The sequence below is a fragment of the Rhincodon typus genome, chromosome 4, assembly GCF_021869965.1.
Source record: "Rhincodon typus isolate 14 chromosome 4, sRhiTyp1.1, whole genome shotgun sequence".
NCBI classification, from domain to species: domain Eukaryota; kingdom Metazoa; phylum Chordata; class Chondrichthyes; order Orectolobiformes; family Rhincodontidae; genus Rhincodon; species Rhincodon typus.
In genome coordinates, this window is record NC_063335.1 from 40768075 (window position 1) to 40791533 (window position 23459).

A 23459-nucleotide genomic window follows, 5' to 3' on the forward strand; every position below is an offset into this window, starting at 1 on the left:
TTTCCCTTTTGGGGAAAACTAAGATGCTGCAGGGGAGTAGAGGCAAATTTGTGCTTTTGTTAGTTCAAAGACACGGTACAATTTTTTTCCAAATGTTTTGTACATGTCTGCGTGTGAAAATGGTAGATTTGACCAAGTTGGGAGAAAAATTTCTGTGGGTATTCTTGTCCAGTTATAGAATGACTAAACTGATACAACATCAGAAGAGACTGGGAAGGGGTATTTTCTAGCTATGTAAACCTATTCTACAACCTTACTTGGATTTATACATGCATTCAAGAAAAACTAATCTACAGTAGAAGAATTACTTATTTATCTAATATGAGAAATATATTTTATGTTTAAAAACGGATGAATTGTGATATTTCAGTTTCCACCTTAATCTCATCTATGTATCTCAATCTTTATTTGCTTTCCTGTAGAATTACTAAAAGTTGAAGGATAGTCAGTCATTTTTACCTCTTGGTTTGATGTGTGTGTGTGTGAATGCTTTAATGTGTTGGACACTGGGGATCTCCTGCAGTTGATGTATTAAATTAGCGTTAGGAAAAATTAAATCCATGCCAGAGAGAGTGCTAGATCTTTTGTGGGCAATTTCAAGGTCAGTGGCGAGTGCCATCACTTCAGCACTGACAAGAAAATCCAGGCCATTAAATCAAGTGAAGCCAAAATATAAAATTCTTCATTTCCTGGGAGTGGTTGGAGATAAATTTGATTCCTTTGCTCTGTGGAATTTCCAAGCTTCAAGTGCATTTCTACATGACAGGAAAAATGGCTGTATATGTAATAAGAACGGCACCGGTCAAGATTTGCATTTGGGCCTTCCTTCATGAGATCTCAACTGCAGTTGGTTCACAATGTGAGAATATCAGACTGATGGTAGACTTCACTCTGACTGAATGTGTCCAGTAGTTGAAGAGGAGCAGACTATAAAGCAACCAGATTACTGGACTGCATCAGTGGGATAAGACTCATGTTGATGATGGTTCAACTGAATTTGAATCAGTTTGATCAGGCACAACAGAAAGATTCAAAGATTAGGAAATGATGTGGTAGAGCTCTACAAGTCTGATGCTGAGGACCAGATGAAATGAATTAGGGGAATCTTTTCACAAAGGTGCATTGGATGTAGTATTCATAGTTAATACAATACCACATCTGCTTGACCAGTTGGAATTTGATTGCTCTCTTGCATTTAAATAACATAAGAACTCCATCTTTTAAGAATGATTTAGGTGTGAATTGCTTTGGGACACTCTGAAGGTGAGAAAGGAGTTAGATATATTTTGGTTGTTTCCTTTTCTTAGTTTACCTCAGAACATAAATCCTGAGCATTATTGCAAGTTAAACCATAACCATAGAACAGGGAGGTAAGTGCTAAAATGCAAATTCAGGATTGATGCAGAAAGGCATTTCTCCAAGTGTCCCATAACACATTGCAGATAATACATGACACTTATGGTATAATCTAAGCAAAGGGAGGACTCAACTTTTGCATAGCAACATAACGTAAATGACGAGTTATTCAGTTTTAGCTACAAAAATGTTACAAAATTATTTGGTAAAATCTTTTGATTTTTTGATGTACGAAAGAAGAAAAAGCATTCAATTACTGCAGGGATGTCACAATGTATTTTATATCTTACTATTGTCATATCTCAATTAAAAAGCTAGAGTGGCAAGCTGCTGTTATGTATCATGTGGTACGTGGCAACATGGCATGTCACCTTCAGTTTCCTACAAGATAAAGTGTTAGATCTAGCTTACATTTAGCACTTCTGTCAAAGGAGGAGGTAAAAATACTTGTTGCATTATCATGGCCAATTCACATTATCAGCAGGAGTCTGGGAAGGAATTCACGGATCCTCAACTGCTGATAGGATCAGAGATACAACATCTTTGTATATTCTTGTGTAATAAAATGTCCCTAGGTGTTTTGAATATAACAGTTTTACATAATTTTGCAGCATAAAACAATGCCCTTCAGCCCATTAGAATCTTGTTTATGCTCCAAACAAGCCAATTTCCAGCCTATTTCATCTAACAATATTTGTATTACTTTCTCACTCATGTACTTATCTAGTTTCCCCTTACATGCATCTATGTTTATCTCAGTTACTTCTCATTGTAGCAAATATTAAATGAATCAAAACCAGATAGTGAAGTACAAAACGGGATACAATTCTTTTTCCTGTTAGTAGGTTTTTTTGCAGGATGCAATATTATAGATCTCTGCTTCCTAACTGCCAACCTAGTGTCCCAGCTAACTTTTTTTATACTCTTGCTTTGAGACAACATTAAAGGAAAATTAAACCAAGTAAAACAGTGACAGCTCCTAGTTTGGGTCCTGGAATGAAAGCTGATTCTCTTGATAATCACTTTCAATCAACATGTTCAACCATATTATGACATGCGTCTGAGGCAGGCAGCTCTTGGTATTTACATTGCCAATGTACTACCAGAGGCCTTTGTGTGCCGTCAGTCTTTAATCAAACAATGCCCAAAACCTATATATCTTTACAACGCAATCAACTAATCATTATTAGTCGCAAAGTTCACATACTACCATTTTGTATAAAAACAATTTTCAAGAATTCCCTATTGAATTTATTAATAAACTTTCATACATATTGTTTCCTTATATTTACAAATAGTTCTTTCAAATGAAAATGCTAAATGGAATTATTATCATTTTTTTCCACAGAAGCCTACAGTTTTGCTTCACCACATGTCACAGTCACTCCATCAACAGGTATGGTAAATCCTTCCATACCAATATCCTGCCATGGGCTACAGTCTTCAAGTCCAGTGACTTCTGTGCTACCTTCAACAACAAGTCAAATGATGGGATATGGGGGAAACATTGACACTGGAGCTTCAAGCTACTACTTGACTCCTAATATAAGACCAAATGGTGCTCCAACGCTTGAGAGTCCAAGGATTGAAATTACTCCTTATCCAGGAATACACATTGGCCATAATCAATTTACTGGTGAAACTGAGCTGGATGGAGTGGAGAATGGCTCTGGTTGTAAACGTTCCAATTCATTAGTTACACTCACTCTGCCAAATGCAGATGCCTACAGAGATCCCTCATGCTTGAGCCCAGCAAGCAGTCTTTCGTCTCGAAGTTGCCATTCTGAAGCTTCTGAATCCAGTTATTCCATTCCTTATGATACCTCTCCGCTGACTTCTCCTTGGCAGTCACCATGTGTGTCACCCAAGGGCACAGCCCACGAGGAAGGATTCGCTCGTGGACAAGCTGCATGCACCCTGTGGAATTCACCAAGGCATTCGCCGGGCACTTCACCGAGAACAAGTATCACCGAGGAGAACTGGCTGAGCCCACGACCAACCTCTAGACCTTCATCGAGACCACAGTCTCCTTGTGGCAAACGAAGGCATTCATTCAATGGAGGATACTTCCGACAACCATCCTATTCACCACATCATTCTCGAACACCATCACCTCAAACCTCGCCTCGCGTAAGCGTGACTGAGGAGACATGGTCGGGGAGTGGAAACCAGTACAATTCTGCTATTCTTGCTGCCATTACAGCACTCACCACTGACACTTGTATGGATATCAATGACAGTATTCCTGTCAAGTCCCCAAGAAGAACTATACAAGACCAAAGCCCTTCCATGTTGCTCAAGCCTGAACCAGGGAATGATGAACAAAGAGCCTATTCACCATGTGGTGATCCATCACAAGAAGAATTTTCTGCATCTCGCCTTCTTATCAAAAAAGAAACTTTCTGTGAACAGTATTTATCAGTACCTCAGCATCCATATCCATGGTCTAAACCAAAATCTGTATCATCATCGTCTTCATCCTTTGCCAGGTATGAAAGGCAGAAATCTGATTTTCACTGCCAGCTCATGTCGTTAGCGTTCAGAAAAGGCATTGGAATGTGGTAGACTATCATAAGAAGGAAGACATGTATTTAAAACCTCATAATCCCTGGCTATTCCAAGGTACTTTATAGCCAATGAAGCACTGAAATTCAGAAAATGAAACATATCTTAAAAAGTTTTGTACATCACCAATATAAAATAATGAGCTGGATTTTGCAAATAAATAGTGCTAAACTGCCATTCACTGCGCTTCCACTTGCCCATGGACTTTCTTGGGCTTGTTCATTGAGACTTGCTATAATTACAAAAACCATTTTTGGCACAGTACCCTATGCAGGGGATCAGACCTGTGTCAGCAAAGGCAAGCAGCTATGTATTTCCTTAGCCATTTAGCTTAAATCCTTGCTGAAAAGCACCAAGTTGGAAACAAAAATTAAAAGCCTTATTTCAGTACTAAATGATATACAAAATAAAAACCAAAGCAAAATTGGTGCCTAAAAGTGAGTTAAGAGAATTTTAAAAGCAAGATTTTTTTTAAGTTTTAATGTTCTGCAACAATAATTACAATCTGAAGAAACGAGACTGTACAATTCTAAAAGTAAATTTCGATTGTCAGCAAGGTTGTTTGAAAATAGTTAAACTTAAGGCACATAAAAATTCACTTTTACATTGGATTGGACAAGCCCTAACTTTTTCTGGTAAATTTTGTGTATATCTATCACACAAGTCAAAAATATCTAGTCATTTCACGTGTTTCAACAGTAACTCTTAGCGAGATATCTATACATCATAACTTTAGGAGGAGCCAGGCAACCAAGATAACAACTTTCTGATTAGCATCACTGTTTGCTTTTCCAAATACAGTTCATTAAAAACTTCAGCATATCCTTCCTTTACCCATTCATTGGGGATTCCTTTTATTGAATATTAAGCTGCTTGTTTTGCAAATAATTTCGCCACAAAATGAAGTAAACCGCTGCTATTTTCTGCTTCCTTTCTGAGAAACAAATCTATAAATCATTTTGATTGCAAAGAAAAATATTGAGTTTTTTTGTGAAGGAATGAATACTGTATTGAACATCCCTAGATTCCATTTACCCCATTCTGTTTTCTATTTTCTGAGGAGTAGGTGATGTTACTGTAATGGGCCAGAATAGACCCCCTCAAAATACATCAAGTTGGTAGCCTGGACCCTAATATTTTCTTAGTTTAATGGTAAATATCAGATGCTGTGTTCCAGATGCAATTTGTTTGGTCAAACTACTCAATGTTAAGCAAAACACAATTTATTTATACACTATAGTTAAAAGACAACAAAAGATAGAATAAAGAAAATAATTGGCTTAGCTATAACTCTATTGGAATGCTCAGCAAAATAATCGCTACAGTAACTATTGCTAATTAACTGTTCCAGGATAGTAACATCCCATAAACACATCCTTGGCAAAATGGTTGTCTATCATGCAATTCTCCAATCCAGGAGGAAAGAACATCAAAAGACAATTCTGAGAGAAAACTCAGAGAGAGAATGAAGCAGCTGGGAGAGATTTACTGCCTTCCAACCCTTCTGAGATCCTAGAAATGACTGCTGCATGCTAAAACTAAAATCTCTGATTCTGTGGGTGGGAGCTTGACCACACCCATTCAGGCTGCTTCTATTATTCCAACTTTTTAAAAAAAATACCCAAGGCTTCACAGTTTGTTTATCTTCTCATAAACTGCTCCTCACCTGTCCGCCAATCTCACTCTTAAAAAAAAAGGACAAAACACACCTCTTAAATCCACAGTGTCATAATTATTGCTAACAATATAACAAACCATAACATGAGTTACATAACTGAAGCATTAACAAACATAAAGCTTGGAAGTTAAAAGAACATAGTAAGTATATAGGCCGTTCAGTCCTTTGAGCTATTTTTGCCATTCGGTTGGATTTTGGCTGATCTATTGCTTAACTGTATTAATGTTTACCTCACCTTAGTTCTGACTTTTCATACCCTTCTCCAACAAAAATCTTATCAATCTTAGTTTTGAAATTTTCAGTTGACCCCCAGGCTCAACAGAGTTTTGGGAGTGAGTGTTCCAGATTTCTATTACTCTATTTTAAATAAGTGCTTCCTGATTTCACTCATGAATGGCCTAGTTATGCATTTAAAGTTTTGCCCACAAAGCAAGATAAATTACTAAGAAACAGTGCTCAATATTTTACTTCATAATTTAAAAGAAAAGCAGACTTCCTTATCAGAAAATAATCAGCAAATTGGAGATCATACGCTTATTCATTTAGGAAATGCATTTCCGTTAGGTTTCTCCTGCCTTCCTTCTGTAATTTGAGAAACCTGGGGAAAATGATAGGAACATTGTTTATGACAATATTTTTGCTGGGGTTTCCAAAGGCTCTTTTCCTAATTTTGCACCTGACATTTGAGAGATCTCTCATGAAATTTTATCCCATCAATTCTGATTTGGATTCCTCTTCACTATCCAAATTGACCCCTTCAGGGCTTGTACATTCGATTAAGTACATGTATTCTGAGCTGGTCTTTAAACATAAATGAATGAACTTTGTTCAAAAGATCACCAGAAATGAAAGGACAAAAATGATAATAATCTCCTATTGCCCAACTATTTATGGTTAATACTGAAATTGTCAGATCTCAAATTATCAGCCCATTCAAACTATCTTGTTAGGTAATTCTCAGTTTAAAAATGTTTATTCATTTTAAAGATTCCTCGAAAATCTTATTTTTTTAATATGCAACTCAACATGCTAGAGGATCATCTTACCTTTTGAAAATTAAAAGTGACGAACACTTTGCAAAAATAGTTAGCATCCATAATTTTTATAGAGGTTTATTTTTAACATATTTTCTCATCTAGATATGGAAATATTTTTGTATTTTCTGGTGGAATATCAAAAAGGAAGGTAAAAGAATATATTGTTGAAAGCATCTGGCACCATCTCCAAATGTAGTTGGAAGAGACTTGCAGAATCACATCTTCCAAAGCTTACAAAAAAAAAGGGTTTTAAAATAAGACAGTTTTAAGGGGAAATGATGCAAATGTTGCTGGGAATAATTTTCAAATCATAGCAATTATGACAATCTAAAACTGAAATATTCAAGTCATATGTTACATCAAAGGTCTGATATATGTTTTCAACCAGTGACATTATAAGGTTGTATTGGATTTGAAAATATTAATTTCACCTTAATTTAACAATGAAACCGTTTCAGTAGACGATGAGCCTGTCTAATCCATTCAGTGAATTAAGAAAGGTGACTAATCGATAATAGCCCCTCCATTTCAAGGACATTCTCCGTTTCATCTAAAAGTTGCTTAATTATCTCATAAGTGGTTCATTTGTCATATATAGTCTTCAAGTAGTTTAGGGCTTTTCAGTGCTTTAAAGAAACAATTTCCTTCAGATCCGTACATTCAGAGACAGAGCTAAGAGATTTAGAGGCACAAGATCCATAAGATGAACAACTACGTGAAAGATCAGATTGTCTACATAAAGCCTGGTTAGTCTTATCAGAATGTCTGAACTGATTGAAGCAGCATGTTTGAAGCAGAAAGAAATTTTAGATTACATGCCAGCTCTAACCACATCAGCCCTATTTTCATTGAGGCTAAAGAGGGCACATTCATAATTTCTTGTGATAGCATATCAGTATTATAGAACATAAAAAAAGAGAAACGGAAATTTGCAGGACGGTGTGGATTGAATAGAAGCTGAAGTTGCAAAATAGGAAGATTCTGATGATAGCATTAAAAGGAGAGATTATTAATAATACAAGTAAATAGATGAGAAAAAATGTTCTGAAATTAGACTACAAAAGGCTGAGATGTGGGAGCAATAACTTGAACCATTGGAGTCGAAACAAACCTAAGTTATTCCACGCCCTGTGTTACACGTGATGCAGTTATAACAGAGCCTTAGTATATAAATCTACATGAAATGGCATACACAGCAGAGACATGGCCATAGCTTTCCTAGCTGTGCAACATCATACTATAATAATGCTACCAAGATGCTCAAACAATAACCCCTTAAATTTCCATAGATTAAGGGGAGGTAGCAGTGCATTGCTGATGTCAATGGATTTATAATCCATAATCTCAAGATAATGTTCTGTGAATGTGGTTTTAAATCCCATCATTGGCAATTGGTGAAATTTGAATTAAAAATCTATCTAATGCCATCCTTCCTAATCTGGCCCACATGTGACTCCAGATTTACAGCAAAATATTTGACTTTTAACTGCCCTATAGGCAATTACAGATGGGGAATAAATGCCAGTGAGATCATCATCCCACAAACTAATAAATGATTCATGATATTAGTTAAAACTGTTTATTACTTACTAAAACAAGTAGAACATCACTTATTGGGATATTGCAATGGAAATCAGATCCTGGTTAAATGTGATGGTAGGCAATGGCCCACACCAGGATCCAGGCAGGATGGGCAAGTCGGATGATCTCCTTTGTGAGTTACCAGGCTTCATTGGAGCCACCATCCTCAAGGTCATCGTCTGCACAGTTAATCTTCTCTAAAGCTTCTTGAACTCACCCTCCTGCCTGAGATCCCTGACCCCAGTTTGGCTGGGATCCTTCGCTGGTGGGTTTGCCTGTAGCCTCTGCCGTGGCCACTGCTCCAGGTTGGTGTTGCTGTGTCTGCAGAGAATCTAGGCATCCATTGATCTTCAACTCTCAAAGGTGGTACTTCCTCTCAAGAAAGGTTTGGGAATCTTGCATTAAAGCAACAAACACAGTTTCCAATATTAAGTCACTATGGGTAAGCTGTTCTGCATTCTGGTTGAGGACTGCAAAGCCCTTTAAAATTCAGCCCCTTGTTTCCAAGTAAGGAAAACAAATGAATGTTTTCAAAAAAGTTCTTAGAAACTCTGGCCATGTACATGTGTTGTTTCAATTCATATCCACAATAAATTTATTGTAATTATTTGCATGTGAAATATTTTAAATGTTCTAATGTGCGGAAGGTTTGAGTTATTTGGGGTCATTGAAGTAGATTTTAAGATCATGAAATGTGATGTATTTCCTCTCTTTAGCCCTTCTCTGCCTGCCCTCGACTGGCAGTTGCCATCCCATTCAGGACCTTATGAGCTTGAGATTGAGGTGCAACCTAAATCACATCACAGAGCACATTATGAAACAGAGGGCAGTCGTGGAGCTGTAAAGGCATCTGGTGGGGGACACCCTATTGTGCAGGTTCGAATATCTTATAAGCACTTCCTTTTCCTTTTAGACTTCGAATAGCGTCTAATCTTGCAAAATACTTTATCTGATTTTATGTAAATTGAACGTGCAATTTGTATGTTCTGAAAGATGTGTTGCAGTCATGATTCAGTTCTTGGTAAGAACCCATGTTCTGATGTTAATTCTTCCCCGAGATGACAGGACCGTTATTTATTGCTCAAACACCGTTGCCCTGACAATGTGTTGATGGGTTGAATTTTTATTCTTGTTTGAACCTTTGAGTGTTTTCATGTAACCGAGGGCTTGCTAGGCCACTTTAGAGGCCAGTTAAGAATCAATCAGATTGGTGTGAGATTGCAGTCACACGTAAGCTAGGAAAAGACAGTAGGTTTCCTTTCTGAAATTGGCTGTATAGTCCTGAAAGAACAGACCTCAGACAGAAAGCACAGGAGAATGAACCAGTCATTAGAGTTGGGACTTTTAAAGTAGAAATTTGTTGAGAATAAAATTTGGATGTAGAGAATGTAAATAAAGTGCTCAGTAAATTAAGTGAGAAATAGCAACAGTATGAATATTCCTTTAACAGTAAGTCAAATGTTGGCTTGGTCAGACTTCATCTGAAATATTACATTCAAGTTTGGACATCAGAGTGAATATATTAGCACTGGAATAGGTACAGAACAGATTCACTCAAATGACACCAGGTCTTTTAGGTGTAAGTTACAAGGCCAATTTTCATAAACTTGACTGGTGATCCCTTGAGTTCAGAAGGCTGCTAAGCAATATAATTGCATCCCTCAAACTGTTAACTTTGCAATAGGATAGCTGCTGATGGTGTGTAATAGTACACTCAGAGAGTCAGTGTTCCCGTTGCTCTTTAACCTGCAAGTTTAGTCTGTAGACGTGAATAGTGATGGTGGAACCTCAACATTCATTCCCTCACACAGTTAAACAAAAAAAGTCTCTCTCATGCTTACTGCCCGTTGTTGGCATGTGTCAGAATGATTTCCCGGTGATATGCAACCTGTTTGGCTACAACATAAATACACCTTCCAGGGACTTAAATCCAGAGTTTGTGGCTCGGGACCTGCTACGTCACAAGACCTTCACAACAGGATAGATGCATGGAAGTTATTTCATTTGATCACAGAATCTAGATTAAGGAGGCATTTTGTCTTGCAGCCACTGTGAATCAGTGCTGTTGCAGGACACTTTTTCTGCTGACATGACCGGTATAAATTTCTGCACTACTTGCCTCTTTAGTACTGAAATTTGCTGTCATAAAAAGCGACACATTTTTGCTTGTGACTTGAAGTGTTGATAGATGTGTGTTGGAGTACCGCTCGCTGTGGTTGATTCCACCCACAGTTATTAAGCTATCATCTCATTTTGCAAACTTTCAGAATAATCTCTCTTGTTTTACTCATAAGTGTGCATTCAGTATGGTTGTGTTATATGTAATTTATCTTTATTGTTCATTTTCAAACATTTCATACAAATGCTACATATCTAATGAAACAAATCACAGCGTATTATTTAGAGAACCTTCCCTACTGTTGCACTTTTGAATCTAATGTGACATGTTTACTTTAAAATAAGACATTTTATGTTTGTAGTAAGCTCTGCTGCAGTTATTGAGGCTAATGAAAGTTGTATTTTACAAAAAAAGTCGACGATTTCAAATGCATTTTGCAGCAGAAATGAATTTGATATTTTTGATGAATATGCTGTTCAATTAACCACAGAATCAGCAACTTCAAGATGAGAGAAGCTGAAGAGTTAATTTAGATCAGCAACATATTTGTATATATTTCATCTAGGTATAGTACAAGCATCTGAAGTAAATAAATGTTCCCCGTGGTTTGTCAGTGTATAGATCCATAATTATCAGACTTCATTCGTTCTCAGACACTGTTTTTGTAAGAGAGTCTTATATTGGACTACTTGAACTATAATAGTTGTGACTTTTTTTTATAGATGCAGTTGTTTGGCTCCTTCAGGATTCTTTATAGAGAATAGAGAGAAGTTGGCGGCTATACTTGCTTTCAGCAAATAATAAGGGAAACATGAGGTGGAATCTATTGAAGCCACAATGTTTTAGCCACAAATTCAAAAAACATATTCAAAAGCCAGAATGCTGAGTTAGAGGAAATAGATGGCATACTTTTCTCTGCATGTGAAGAAGAATAAATATTTTCCCACTAAATTTGAAATTGTTTTATAATAACTTGGTCAAATTATGCTTCTTTAATTTTACATTCTGAAGAAAATATCCCTCTTGCTTTATGCAGTTGCATTTGTAATTTCAGTGAAACTATTGCTAAAGTATTGCTGAACTAGGATTTTAGACTACAAATACCAGAAATGAAACTGTCCGATGATTAATCTGCTCATTTTAGCATTTGAGTACAAACATTTTATTGTTAATTTGGCTAATACTTCATTTTTCAATTCTGTTGACATCAACCACAAGCCGCGACAATTATTTTGAAGAGGCCTATCCCTTGTGTGTCACCCCTAAGGCAGTGAGTCATACTCTCTCCTCTGAGTCAGAAAGTTGTGGGTTCAATTCTTAGTCCAGGACTTGGGTACAAAAATCAAGGCTGACCAATCATGTATTTCTGAGGGAGTCAGCTCCAGTGCAATGTCAACGCCAAATACATTTGACCCTTTCTTTGTGTCAAAAGGACCACTCATGCTGTGATATCCCAGTTGACACCTCAGTTACGCTAACAATGCCTCCCTTCCCTACAGCAGCTTTCTGTGCAAGCACAGGAGATTTTCTTTCACTTCCTGCCTTCTTACCAACCAAGGCCTTCAAACACTCCTTCCAAGTGAAACAGCAATTTGCTTGTACAACTTTCAATTTAGTATACTGTTTTTGTTGTTCACAATGTGATATTCTCTACATCACATTCTCTACGCGCAGACTTGGTGACTGTTTTGCAGAACACCTTCGCTAGTATGACCCTGCTGTTCGTCACTTCCATTCTGCATATTGCTCACACTCTGACCTTTCTGTTCATGGCCTACTACCCTTCTGGATTTGATATTGATTTCAACAACGTTGGGTCATAACCCTGCCATTTAGTTCCACGTGTTAGTTTAATTTTTGTTTCTACTGACTTGTTTCTTTCTTTATCGTTCACGTTGCATTCAGATGATTGCAGTAATTCTATTTTTGCTTAAAATGGCCACAATCTTTGTTTCCTTACTACAGAAAGTATTGTAACATCTTTCTGTTATTTAATTTCTCTACCCCCAAAACTTTCAGTCCTATCATTTTGTTCTTCCTGCTCCCTGCCCCTTCCACTGGCTTAGAAATTCTTCTATTTCTACATTTCTTCAGTTTTCATGGATGGTTGCTTTTTCTGAAATGTAAAGTCTGTTCGTCTCCATCAATGCTGCCTAACCTGCTGAGTTTTATTTAACTGATGTTTGTTATTATTTAGTACTGAGAAACTTCTGCACTGTCAAAGGTTCCATATTTTGGATGAAAAGCTAAACCTAGGTTCATTTGCTGCCTTAGGTGGATTTAAAAGAATTCACGGCCCTATTTTGAAGTGGGGAGTGGGAACCATTTCCAGTCACCTCCCAATATGTCCTGACAATATCACAAAAACAGATTATCTGGTCATTATTATCTTACTGTTTGCAGGAGCTTACTATGTATAACTTGGCTCTGACATCCCTCTGTCATAACAAATGATTATATTTCAAAAAGTATGTTAATGGCTGTCAAACATTTTAGGATATCCTGTAGACACAAAAAGTGCCACGTAAATGCAAGTGTTTTTAAGTTGGCTATAGGCCTTTTCCTAGCTTTTCAGCTAGTTATCCACCCAATAATTAAGATCTTATCCCTGTTTGTGTTCATACCTGCTGCCTCTCAGCATAATTTGATGACTCTGATCTTCAGTTGTCATACATTTTATCTGTTCCTGCTTGCTTCTGTTTGAGTTTTTTTGAGAGTAATAATCATTCACAGTGGAACCCCAACAATGGACTGAAAGTTGGAAATGTTTGTTCCTCTTTTTCTGAAGGATCTAATTCAAATTCAAATGGCTTTACTGGCAGCTTCCTGTTCTCTCCCAGGTGGCCATTTACTCATGAGGCTGAGCAGCATAAGTGTAGGATAAGATTATTAAACCATTTGGACATTGCTGTTCTTTTGCCTAGTGTTCTACACGAAGAAGGCTTTCAACAGAGTCACTGTGTAGTGACCAGGGACAGGAAAAGTAGCTGATTCTCACTACCTGACCTCTCCACCTTCTCTTCACACAACCTGGCCCTAAATACCTCAAATCATCCCAGCTTAATAATATTACAATCATGTAACCTCAGGTGTATAAACATAGCTTTAAAGACACACATTACACAAGTTTTAGATTCAGTTTTGTTCTTAAATAAACATCATGTGGTATGATTTCCTTTCGAAATGAAGAGCCTACAATTTACCTCAGTCAGCTTTTCAGAGCACCCATTCATTTTGCTCCCCAGTTCTTAATGTAGTCACACTGTTCTAAATGTCTGAAAGATCATATAGATTCATGAACATTCAAGTACTCTTTTATTTTTGAATTGAAAATGGTTTTAAACATCAGGCCTCTTTTTTGTTCTTTGCGACAGTTGGAAAATCTTGTGTTCAAGAGTTGTGAGGTATTAAAACTCCTAACAATCATCTGCAGAAGCCTCATTGATATAGGAATGTACCTCCAACTGCCAGGAGCTTAGATGGTCTTTGACAGTCGTTAAAAACTGTGGTCTGCAGTGTGCCAGAAGGGAGGAAAAAGTGATTCTGCCTCTTTCATAGACATAACAAGCATTTTCTACTGAACTTTAAAAATGTGGTTTACCAAAATAGAAAAGCCAGCGTGCAGCTGCCGGGGACCACATCAGTGTGTATTGCACTAAAAGTGGAGTCTATAAACTTTTCAACGGCAGGAAACGTTGTCGTTTTAAAGAAGATGATCTGAGGCACGTTCAGTGCCCAAGTCCTAGAATTATTGGCTGTGGTGGTCCACTTTTTGTCAGCAGGTTGCAGTTTATCACTGTAAGCAAAAGGTTTGAGATAAGATGTGCCTCTCCTGAGTTTAACATCCTGTTAGCTGTTACTTGAGGTTTAACTTCCTCGGGCTCAGGCAGCTTTCAGAAATTGTGGAGTTTTTTTTAAAGTGCTCTCTGTAAACAAATTTTCCATATTATAGCTTGCATTAGCATTGTCAAGAGGAATGTTTACATTCAAGTGATGAACAAAATTTAAGTTGAAATCATCTTAATTTATAAAAGGAGTCATAGCTTGTTTATTTTTCTTCCTTTAAAAATAGCAATATCACTTGAGGCTACTGATGACATTTGGGGAAAAACATTGGTTAGATCACTTTGGTTAAAAATGAGATAGGGAGAATTCAGTGGAGCTTTGACTGTTTCACAGATTATTCTTTATTCTAACTTCCCTTGTTACTGATCTTTAAAACAGTGTTCTACTCTACATTAAAAGGTGTGTACTGAGTCAGTGTTAATTAATTGATGTGACGGCGATGAAGCAACTTGCAGATGGTTGTCTTAGCATGATAAAGTCTGAAAAAGAGGAAAAGAGTCACTCACAACTAAGATTGAAAAATTAGGATGAAATTGATGGAAGGATACGTTGGTTGGAATTTTTTCTTCCCTAGAAGTGGTGAGGAAGGCAGCAGGAAAGGCAGACGACCAGATAGTTTGACGTTAGAGAGATACCCATTCCATCCTGCCACCTCAGTAACTAAATTACGGATGGGAAGGCGAATGGTCAGCCTTCCTGACCCACCAACAATTAAGGCCCCTGCACAGTCAATTAAAGACCACTTGAGCATTTCAATCTACCATTGGCCCAATTAACTTTGTTTCTCACTGATATCAAACGTGGCAGCTTTCCCACTAATAAAATGGAAAGCTGGGTCTCAGGGGCTTGGGGCCTTGATCATCCCCATTCTAGAGGTGATCGGGAGTGGGGGGGAGGGTACAGATAGGGGTAGTGGGAGGATTCTGAAAGCTACACTTGCACTTGCCTCCAATCCCCATCTCTGTATGAACCCCTTTGCCACTGTGGCTTTCCCCCATTGCCCCCAAAACTAACTTGCCTTCTCACTGCTTCTGGTCTTCAGCAGCCTGAAACTTCAAATGTAGCACTTTGCTTTACAGTGGCTATTGGCCTCTTTTTGATTGGCATCTTCAGACAGGGTGGGAGATCACTGCCTCAGGACCTATTTGGCTAGGAAGCCTGTCAGGTTACCACTTAAATGTCTGATGAGCGCTTGTTGTGGCGGACTTTCTCATTATTGGGGCAGGTGTTGCTTGTCCACCTTCTACACTTAGACAAAAAAGAATGGAAAATCCTGGCCATACCATAAGCTAAACACTTTAAACTGAACTGAACTGATGCCAGGTAAACCTACAGAAAAATAATGGGAAGTTTTTAAACATATTTTGCATGAAAGTGGGAGTGTCTGACAGACGGCAGTTTGATACAGCTGGATATAAAAAGTAGAAAGTAGAAGTGAAAAAGCCAATAAGAGGCATTACCTGAATTGAATGGCAGCTAATATATGAGGGAACAATTCCTTAGGCATATTGACAGTGGAAGGTTTGTCAGACTCAAGGTGATCTGATTTGGAACCAAAACAAAGATATACCAATAGAGACAGAGGCTTGGCTGAGTTACATTTTACAAGTTACATATTTACCAAAAAAGGACTTCATCATAGCAATGAGAAACAAAGGGGTTGTCAGATTACTGGACACAATAAAAGTAGATAAAAAGGACGTGCTTGAAGGACTGATGGAAGTTAAAGTAGATGAGCCACCTACTCCAGATGGGATGTGTCTTAGGTTGATGGAGGAAACTGCAGAGATGCTGGCTGCAATCTTGCAGTGCTCCTTAGAACCAGGAGTAGTGAAAGGACTGGTGGATCACACATGTTACAAACTTATTCAATAAAGGATAGGAGGACAAATCTGTAAATTACAAATTACTTGGTCAATATTAGTAATGGAGAAGGTTTTAGAAAGAATAATGTGAGAGAAAACTGACCAGCCATTTGGACTAACAAGGAATAATAAAGCAGAGTCAGCATTGAATTGTTTAAGGGCAAATTGTGTTTGTCTAACTTATATGGATTTTTAAATGTGTTTGATTAACTATCAGATATGAAGCCCAAAGGGTAAAAGGGGCAGTAGGAGCATGGATACAAAATTGACTAAAAGGAGAGATCTGAGATATTATTCTCCCATGTTCAGTGCTAGAACCTTTGGTGTTTCAATGTGGAATAGTGAATTGGATATATGGGCATAAATTAAAATTTTGAATTTGATATGAAAATTGGAGATTTCTTCATTCATTTATGAGATCTGGCTGGGCCAGAATTTATTGTCCATCCCTCGTTACATTTGAGAAAATGGTAGTGAGCAATGTTCCCTCAAATCTTTTTTGTGCTGTACTGACCTCCTGAGGTTCATTCCAGAAGTAAAAGCCATGTGTTGGCATGCCGATCGCTATGTGCAGAGAGTCCCATGTCCGCACAGCTTAGAGAGAACATTGGTGGGAATCTCCAGTTTTGAACCACTGCTGTTAATTTGATGTTGATACTCCCATAATGCAAACAGGGAGGGGAGTTCCAGGATTTTGACCAATGACCTTGAAGGAATGGCGACCTAGTTCCAAGTTGGATGATAAGTGACTTGGAGGGAACCTTGCAAAGTGTTGGATTTTCATGTATCTGCTGCCCTTGTACTTCTAGATAGTAATTATTGTGGGTTTAATGTTGTAAACAGTGAAGAATATAATAGAATTCAAGAGGGTAAATATAGGCTGCTGGAATGGGCTGACACATGGAAGAACAACATTTTAATATGGAGAAGCTTGAATTGATAAGTATTAGTAGACAGAGTGAGGAGAGATCTAAGTGGTATAAATTTAAAGGGTATGCAAGAACTAATAGGCCTGGGGATATTTTTGTACAAACTTTTAGACATGAGAGAACAAGTTAAAATATAATTAATAATGTGGAATCATAAACAGAGACAGAGAATAAAAATTGAGCAAATTGCACTAAACCTGTATTTCATTTTTCTCAGTTCAACTACTATGTCCAATTCTGGGCACCATGCTTTGGAAGGACAGTTCTGAGGAATCCTACTCCTCTTTTCTTTTCTCACACAACTACAGTTTGGTTCGACTATAATTGTTTAACAAATTTCATTTTGCAGTCTGCTAGCAAATTTGTTTCCACAACATGGGCAGCACGGTGTCTCAGTAGTTAGCACTGCTGCCTTCACAGCTCCAGGGACCAGGGTTTGATTCCACCCTTGGGCGACTGTCTGTGTGGAGCTTGCACAATCTCCCTGTGAGTTTCCGCCAGGTGCTCCAGTGTCCTCCCACAGTCCAACAACGTGCAGATTAGGTTGATTGGCCGTGTTAAATTGCCCATAGAGTCCAGGGATGTACAGGCAAAGTGAGTTATCCATGGGATATGCAAGTTTACAGGGATAAGGTAGGGGGAGTGGGTCTGGGTGTGATGCTCTTCAGAGCGTCAGTGTGGACCAGATTGGCTGAATGGCCTGCTTCCACACTGTAAGAGACCATGTTTCTTACCATTTTCAGGAAGTGCATTCCAAATCCTCATCATTCATTGCATAAAACTTTTTCCTCATTTCACCTCTGATTCTTTTAGCAATCTCCTTAAATTTGAGCCCACTGATTATTGGACTTACGTCCAGTGGAAACCGTTTTTACTTATGTACTCTAATACTATATTCGCCCTTAATTATATTAGGCACCTCTCTTAAATTTCCTCTTTGCCTTCTCTGCTCTGAGGAGAAAAGGCTTAGTTTTTCCACATAATCGTAATCCTTTATTCCAGGAGCTATTTTCATAATTTTTTTCTGAATCACCCCCGAAGCCATCCAGTAGAGCAATGCAAATCTGATTTTATAGATGACACCACATTACGATTGACGACTGTGCTAAAGAGGAGCAGGAAGCTGCAACAGGATGTAGATAGATGCAGTGAGTGGGCAGAATAATGACAGTTGGAATTCAGTGTGGGTATGTAAGAGGTCATTCAGTTTGGACTCAAGAAAAATAAATCTAAGCATTTTCTAAATGGCAGAAAGCTGGGAACTGTAGAAGAGAAGAGACATTGGGAGTCCAAGTCCATACAGCTAAAAGAGCAGTGGACAGGTATGAAAAGCAAAAAGAAAGGCTCATGGATATTGGAGTTTATCTCAGGGCAGCTAGAATATGAAGGAGAGGAAGTTACACTTAAACTATATCGATCATTGGTCAGGTCTCCATCTGGAACACTGTGTTTGGTTCTGGGCACTGCATTTAAGGAAGGATGCATTGGCCTTGAAGGGTGTGCAGCACAGATTAAGCAGAATAATATCAGTCTTTTAGAGGATTACATTTTGAAGACAGGCTGCATAAACTTGGCGTGCGTTGCCCTGAGCACTGAAGATCGAGGGATCCAATCGATTTATTTAAAGTATTAAAAAGAGGTGACAAATTAAATACAGAGAAAGCATGCCTGCAGTGAGGGAATCCCAAACAAGGAGATCTACAGCACAAGATACCACAGAGCATAACTGTGGCAGAAACCTGTTACCTCCTCCCTGAAAAAGGCTATGGATACTAGGAGTTTGCAAGGCTGAGGAGGATAGACTTTTGTTAAATAAAGTGTTACATGCAGACCTCAGATGAAATTCACCAAGTTATTATGGTTTCAGATGGGATATTCCAATTCCTGGGTCAGAAAGGATCAATTGGCTCCCTTCTTTATTCTTCCACCACCTCAGTTGGTCACTACAAGGTTAAATTGCAAGGAACCTTTCCCTTATGAATGCCTTTCTGCCAGAACAAATGGGTTTTTGTTTCAATAGGAGACAATTTAACTAGGCTTTCTTGAGTTAACAAATGAGTGGGTTTATTAGTCATTAGAATCAAAAAGAATCATAGCACACATACACACAGATTAGGAGTAAGAAGTGAGTCCAAAAGGAAGAAAAGTTAGAAGGTATTTTTAGTCTCTCTGGTTCCTCTGTGAGATGCTATAGTGGAATGTTGATAGTTACCTTTCTAGTTAGTTGAAACGCATTGGTTCTGTTTCTTTTGTGAGTTAATTGACAGCTCTCAGAGTGAGAGAGTTATTCTTATTGTGTTTCCTTCTGACTGTGTTTCTTGTTAGCTGGTTTCTAGCGCTTGAACCAGAGAGTCATTTTACCTACAATGCAGGGGTGACTAGTGGGTGATTCTTCAACTGTGAACTTCACAGAACATTATCACATGAACCCAGTCTAGTACGTATGGGTGCTTGAGTTCATTAGTGCACCTCATTCCACAAACACACCCAGACCAGAATTAATTCATTTTTAGCCCCTTATTTAAATATATTCCTAGGTCAAACACAAATGTCCGCAAGACATGGCTTTCTGTTGGGAGGGAAAAATAGTCAGCCCTCTTGTTTTCTTTTCCTGCTACATCTCTCTCTTTGAAGTTTCCTTGGTGATTTACAGGTGTGACACTTGATAGATCCCACACAGGACTTTGTCAGACTGCAACTGAATTTATATCCACAATCTCTTTTTTCTTCATCTGTAGCAGTCTTCTTTGTAAATAAAAAACAAGGTTTGCAATTAAAAGTTGTAAATGTCCAAACTACTACAGATTCTGATCTGTATTCATGATAAATGAAAGCAATGAATATGGGGTAAAGGTAGTTAAAAGAAATTGAAATGCTGATCAATGATGATCTAACTGGATGACAGATCAGGTTGAGGGAGCTAAATGGCCAATTCCTGTTATGGATTTTTCAGATGATTTCAATGTAATTATTATTTGTGTGTGTATAATGCATTGAGTTTTTGGATCATTAATTTTTTTTTGGAATGAGTAGTATTTAACAGCAGTCTGGTTTTCGTAATGGATTGTGTATTTCAGGCTCATTATTTGAGCCACTGGGAGCACTCTCTGAAGTTGAAAACCCATGTTACAGACTTGAAGATCTAATTACAGCTGATGCTTCTTTCCAGCACAGCAAGAATATTACAGCTGTATGGATGAGGCATACACTTGGGTCCGTCTACCCGGTCAGGTAGATGTAAGGGATCCCATGATATTTGTCAAAGAAGAGCAGAGGAGTTCTCCCAAGTGCCCTGGTCAAACCATCAACTAGCATTTGTCACAGATGATGCACTCATTTTTCTTATTTCAGTTTGTGGGAGCTTGTGTTTTGCAAATCAGCTGCAGCAGTTCTTTATTAAAGACCATCATCATGTCATTATTAATGCTTGGCTGCTTTCCACAATCTAGCACTAACCCAGCAGGGGGTCGTGTGTCCACACTTGGATGGACAGCTCAAGAAAAATGTTAAACAATTTGCTGGGATAATGAATATAAATCTGTTAGTTTTTATATGGGATTAAGTACTTTCAGTGATTTAGAAGTTCTGAATGGGTTTTCATGACTGGGATTTTTTCTTTAACAATAGTAAAAGTTAAAATAGATATTGACAACTTTATTTTAATTCATCTCAGTATAGCTCCTGAGATCTACCCATAGTGGATATAAGTTTTGTTGGAGAGTGTAAGAGCAAAGCGTAAATGGTGGGTCAACATGAATTATCATGAGATGGCCCTGAGATGGGTAGATGCTACGGTGGGTGTAATGGTTTATTGTGGGCTAAATAGTGGATCAATGGAAGGGCATGGGTTGGCATGAATTAACACGTATGTGGTAGAGGATTGGGTGGGGTGTCTGTGTGAGGGGTCAGTGCCTAATGTTTAAAAAAACAACTGATAAAAAGACCCAGAGAGCTAAGGTGGGCCTTTTAAATATACTGCCTCTGTACTCAGCAGCTCTTGAGGACACCTTCAAACCGCGCTCAGGATTTGCAGACTCGACTCCATTCTGCGTCCTAACCACACTCTAAAATCCCTGCTGGGGCCTGAAATTCAGGAGACTTTCTGCTGAGGTGGATGCAGCAAATGAGTTTCCTAAACTTCTCCTACCTGACTTGGGAGTGAAAATTCTGCCTAAGACTCTTGTTACAGACATTTTTAATCAAGCTGTCTGATTAACGACTCAAGTCTGAGGCAGGTGGGACTTGGACCTGGACTACCACTGCAACACAGGCCCCTCCAGTGGTTTTTTGATATTTTTGGTTTAAATACCATCCAGTCAATGTCTTCCAGTTGTAAGTACTTCAATTAACACAACCCTCTAACTGCAAATCATTGTTTAGCCCATATTTTTAGTCAGAAGGAGGCTGTAAGTGGGTCATCCTATAAATAGTTCATTGACCATTAGCCTGTTGTTACATTTATGTGTGTGGCATTGTCATGTTAATTTTTTCTTCTTTGGCAAGGTGTTGTTGTCCTTAAGTGTTGTCGTTATATATCGGGGATTGATATTGAGTTTTTGTTAAAGCTCTATTTATGAAATGAAAGAGGCTTTATGATACAATGGTAGTGCCACTGTCTCTGATCCAGAAGCTTTGGGTTCAAGTCTGCCTCAGGACCTGATGGGCAAGGGAGGTGTGTTTATGACATGACCAAATCAGTTGAGTGTTAACTTGTTAATCTCTCCATTTTACATCAATGGCACGTGGTAAGAGCAGGAGAGATTTCTGATCAGCCATGTGAGTGAAAGAACTTGGATCCTCTACCATTACTCTATTATTGGTGTGTACTGCTGTAGTTGCCTTAGCCACTCAAATTTCTTGGTGTCAAAAGCATTGAGTTCAATTTCCCCATTCCAGCTCAGGTGAATTTGGAACCTGCTTCCTTGCCCTACATTTGGAAAGATCATAGTACTATGGGTTGGAGACAGAGTTAGTTTTGATTCATATATGACTCAGTAATTTCTTTCTTCACGGATGCATGCTTTCTGTATTTATTTCAGATTTCCAATATCTGTTGTACTTTACTTGGATTTTGGTGTTTGTGTAGTATGAGAAGCACACTGTTTCCCTGAACTGGAGCTGTATCGTTTGTATATAACTTGGAAAGAATTTGGGCTCACCTTCATGTTTGTTTCTTAAATGCTATTGAAAAATTACAGTAAGTTAAATTTGTGCTGTATTTTATACTATAGGTTTAGCCTATTTCACTTCTTGCCTTGCAAGCTATTTGTGAATGTGGAAGTGTTTATTGCAGTTTGATAACAGCACACTTGATGACCAATTTTGTTTATAAAAAAAAATTGGTCTTCATCCATTGGTCTGTGTAAGTCATTGGTTTTGGAGGCAAATTATTTTAGACCTACAAAATGAAAAGTTTCTGTTTTTCTTTTAAATTTGTGTTAAATTTGTAATTTCCTCTCTCAGTTCTCAAAAGCAATCCTGCCAGGAGGAGTAACCACTGAATAAGGTTGAAATGGCTGCACTGTCAACACTGACTAGGCTATGGCCTTCTCTGTTGTGGCTGAGACCACATTTAGGGAATCCAATATTACAATTCATCCTTGTACATACCATAGAGCTGACAGAGGCCCTGTTGCAATCCTGCATGCTTGCTTCCCTGAGGATGGCCTGCATTGTGAACAGATCTAAACTCATCAGAAAATCAAATAGATAGCAAGAAATTCAGATGCTGGAGTCAGATTCAACACAGTGTGGAGCTGGAGGAGCACAGCAGGTCAGGCAGCATCAGAGGAGCAGGAAAGTCGACATTTCGGGTCGGGACCCATCCTCAGAATTGGGGAGGGGGAAGGGAACTGGGAAATAAATAGAGGGAGGAGGGGTGGGGCTGGGGGAAGGTGGGTGGGATGGTGATAGGTGGATGCAGGTAGTGGGTAGTGGGGATTGGTCAGTGAGAAGGGTGGGGCAGATAGGTGGGAAACTCTCCATCTTCTTTCCCACCATCGACTTTCCTGCTCCTCTGATGCTGCCTGACCTGCTGTGTTCTCCAGCTCCACACTGTGTTGACAGAAAATCAAATACACTTTGAGGAAGAGAGAAAAATAGTCATCACTTATTGCGACTGTTTCACGGAATTGCACAGAATTTCCAGCATAGCCATTTGGCCCAAGTATTCAATATCAACTTTTGTGTTCCACAGGAGCCTGTGAATACCTTATCAGCTCCTTCATTTCCCTTCATCCTCATCCACGTATCTAGATACCTCTTAAAGCATATTTACTTTTCACCTCAACTATCTGTTGTAGTGACATGTTCCACATTCTTCCCAAACTGCAGGTATAGATGTTGTGCCTAAATATCATATTGGATTTATTAATGATTAACTTATACTTAGGCCTCTAATTTTGGACTCGCCCACAAGTGAGAAGATTTTCCCTGTTGAACCGCCTCATAATTTTCAAAATCCTCCATTAAGTTATATCTCAG

At 38.4% G+C, this 23459-nt stretch overlaps 1 protein-coding gene across 1 annotated transcript in view; it reads left to right on the top strand.

Moving 5' to 3' along the window:
* Positions 1–23459, top strand: part of LOC109911161 (nuclear factor of activated T-cells, cytoplasmic 1-like) — a 62589-nt gene that overhangs the window by 11945 nt on the left and 27185 nt on the right. Inside the window, exons 2-3 of the mRNA XM_020510427.2 lie at positions 2705–3845; positions 8934–9093. Coding sequence (XP_020366016.2) covers positions 2705–3845; positions 8934–9093 — 1301 coding nt within the window. The remainder of the gene's footprint in view (positions 1–2704; positions 3846–8933; positions 9094–23459) is intronic.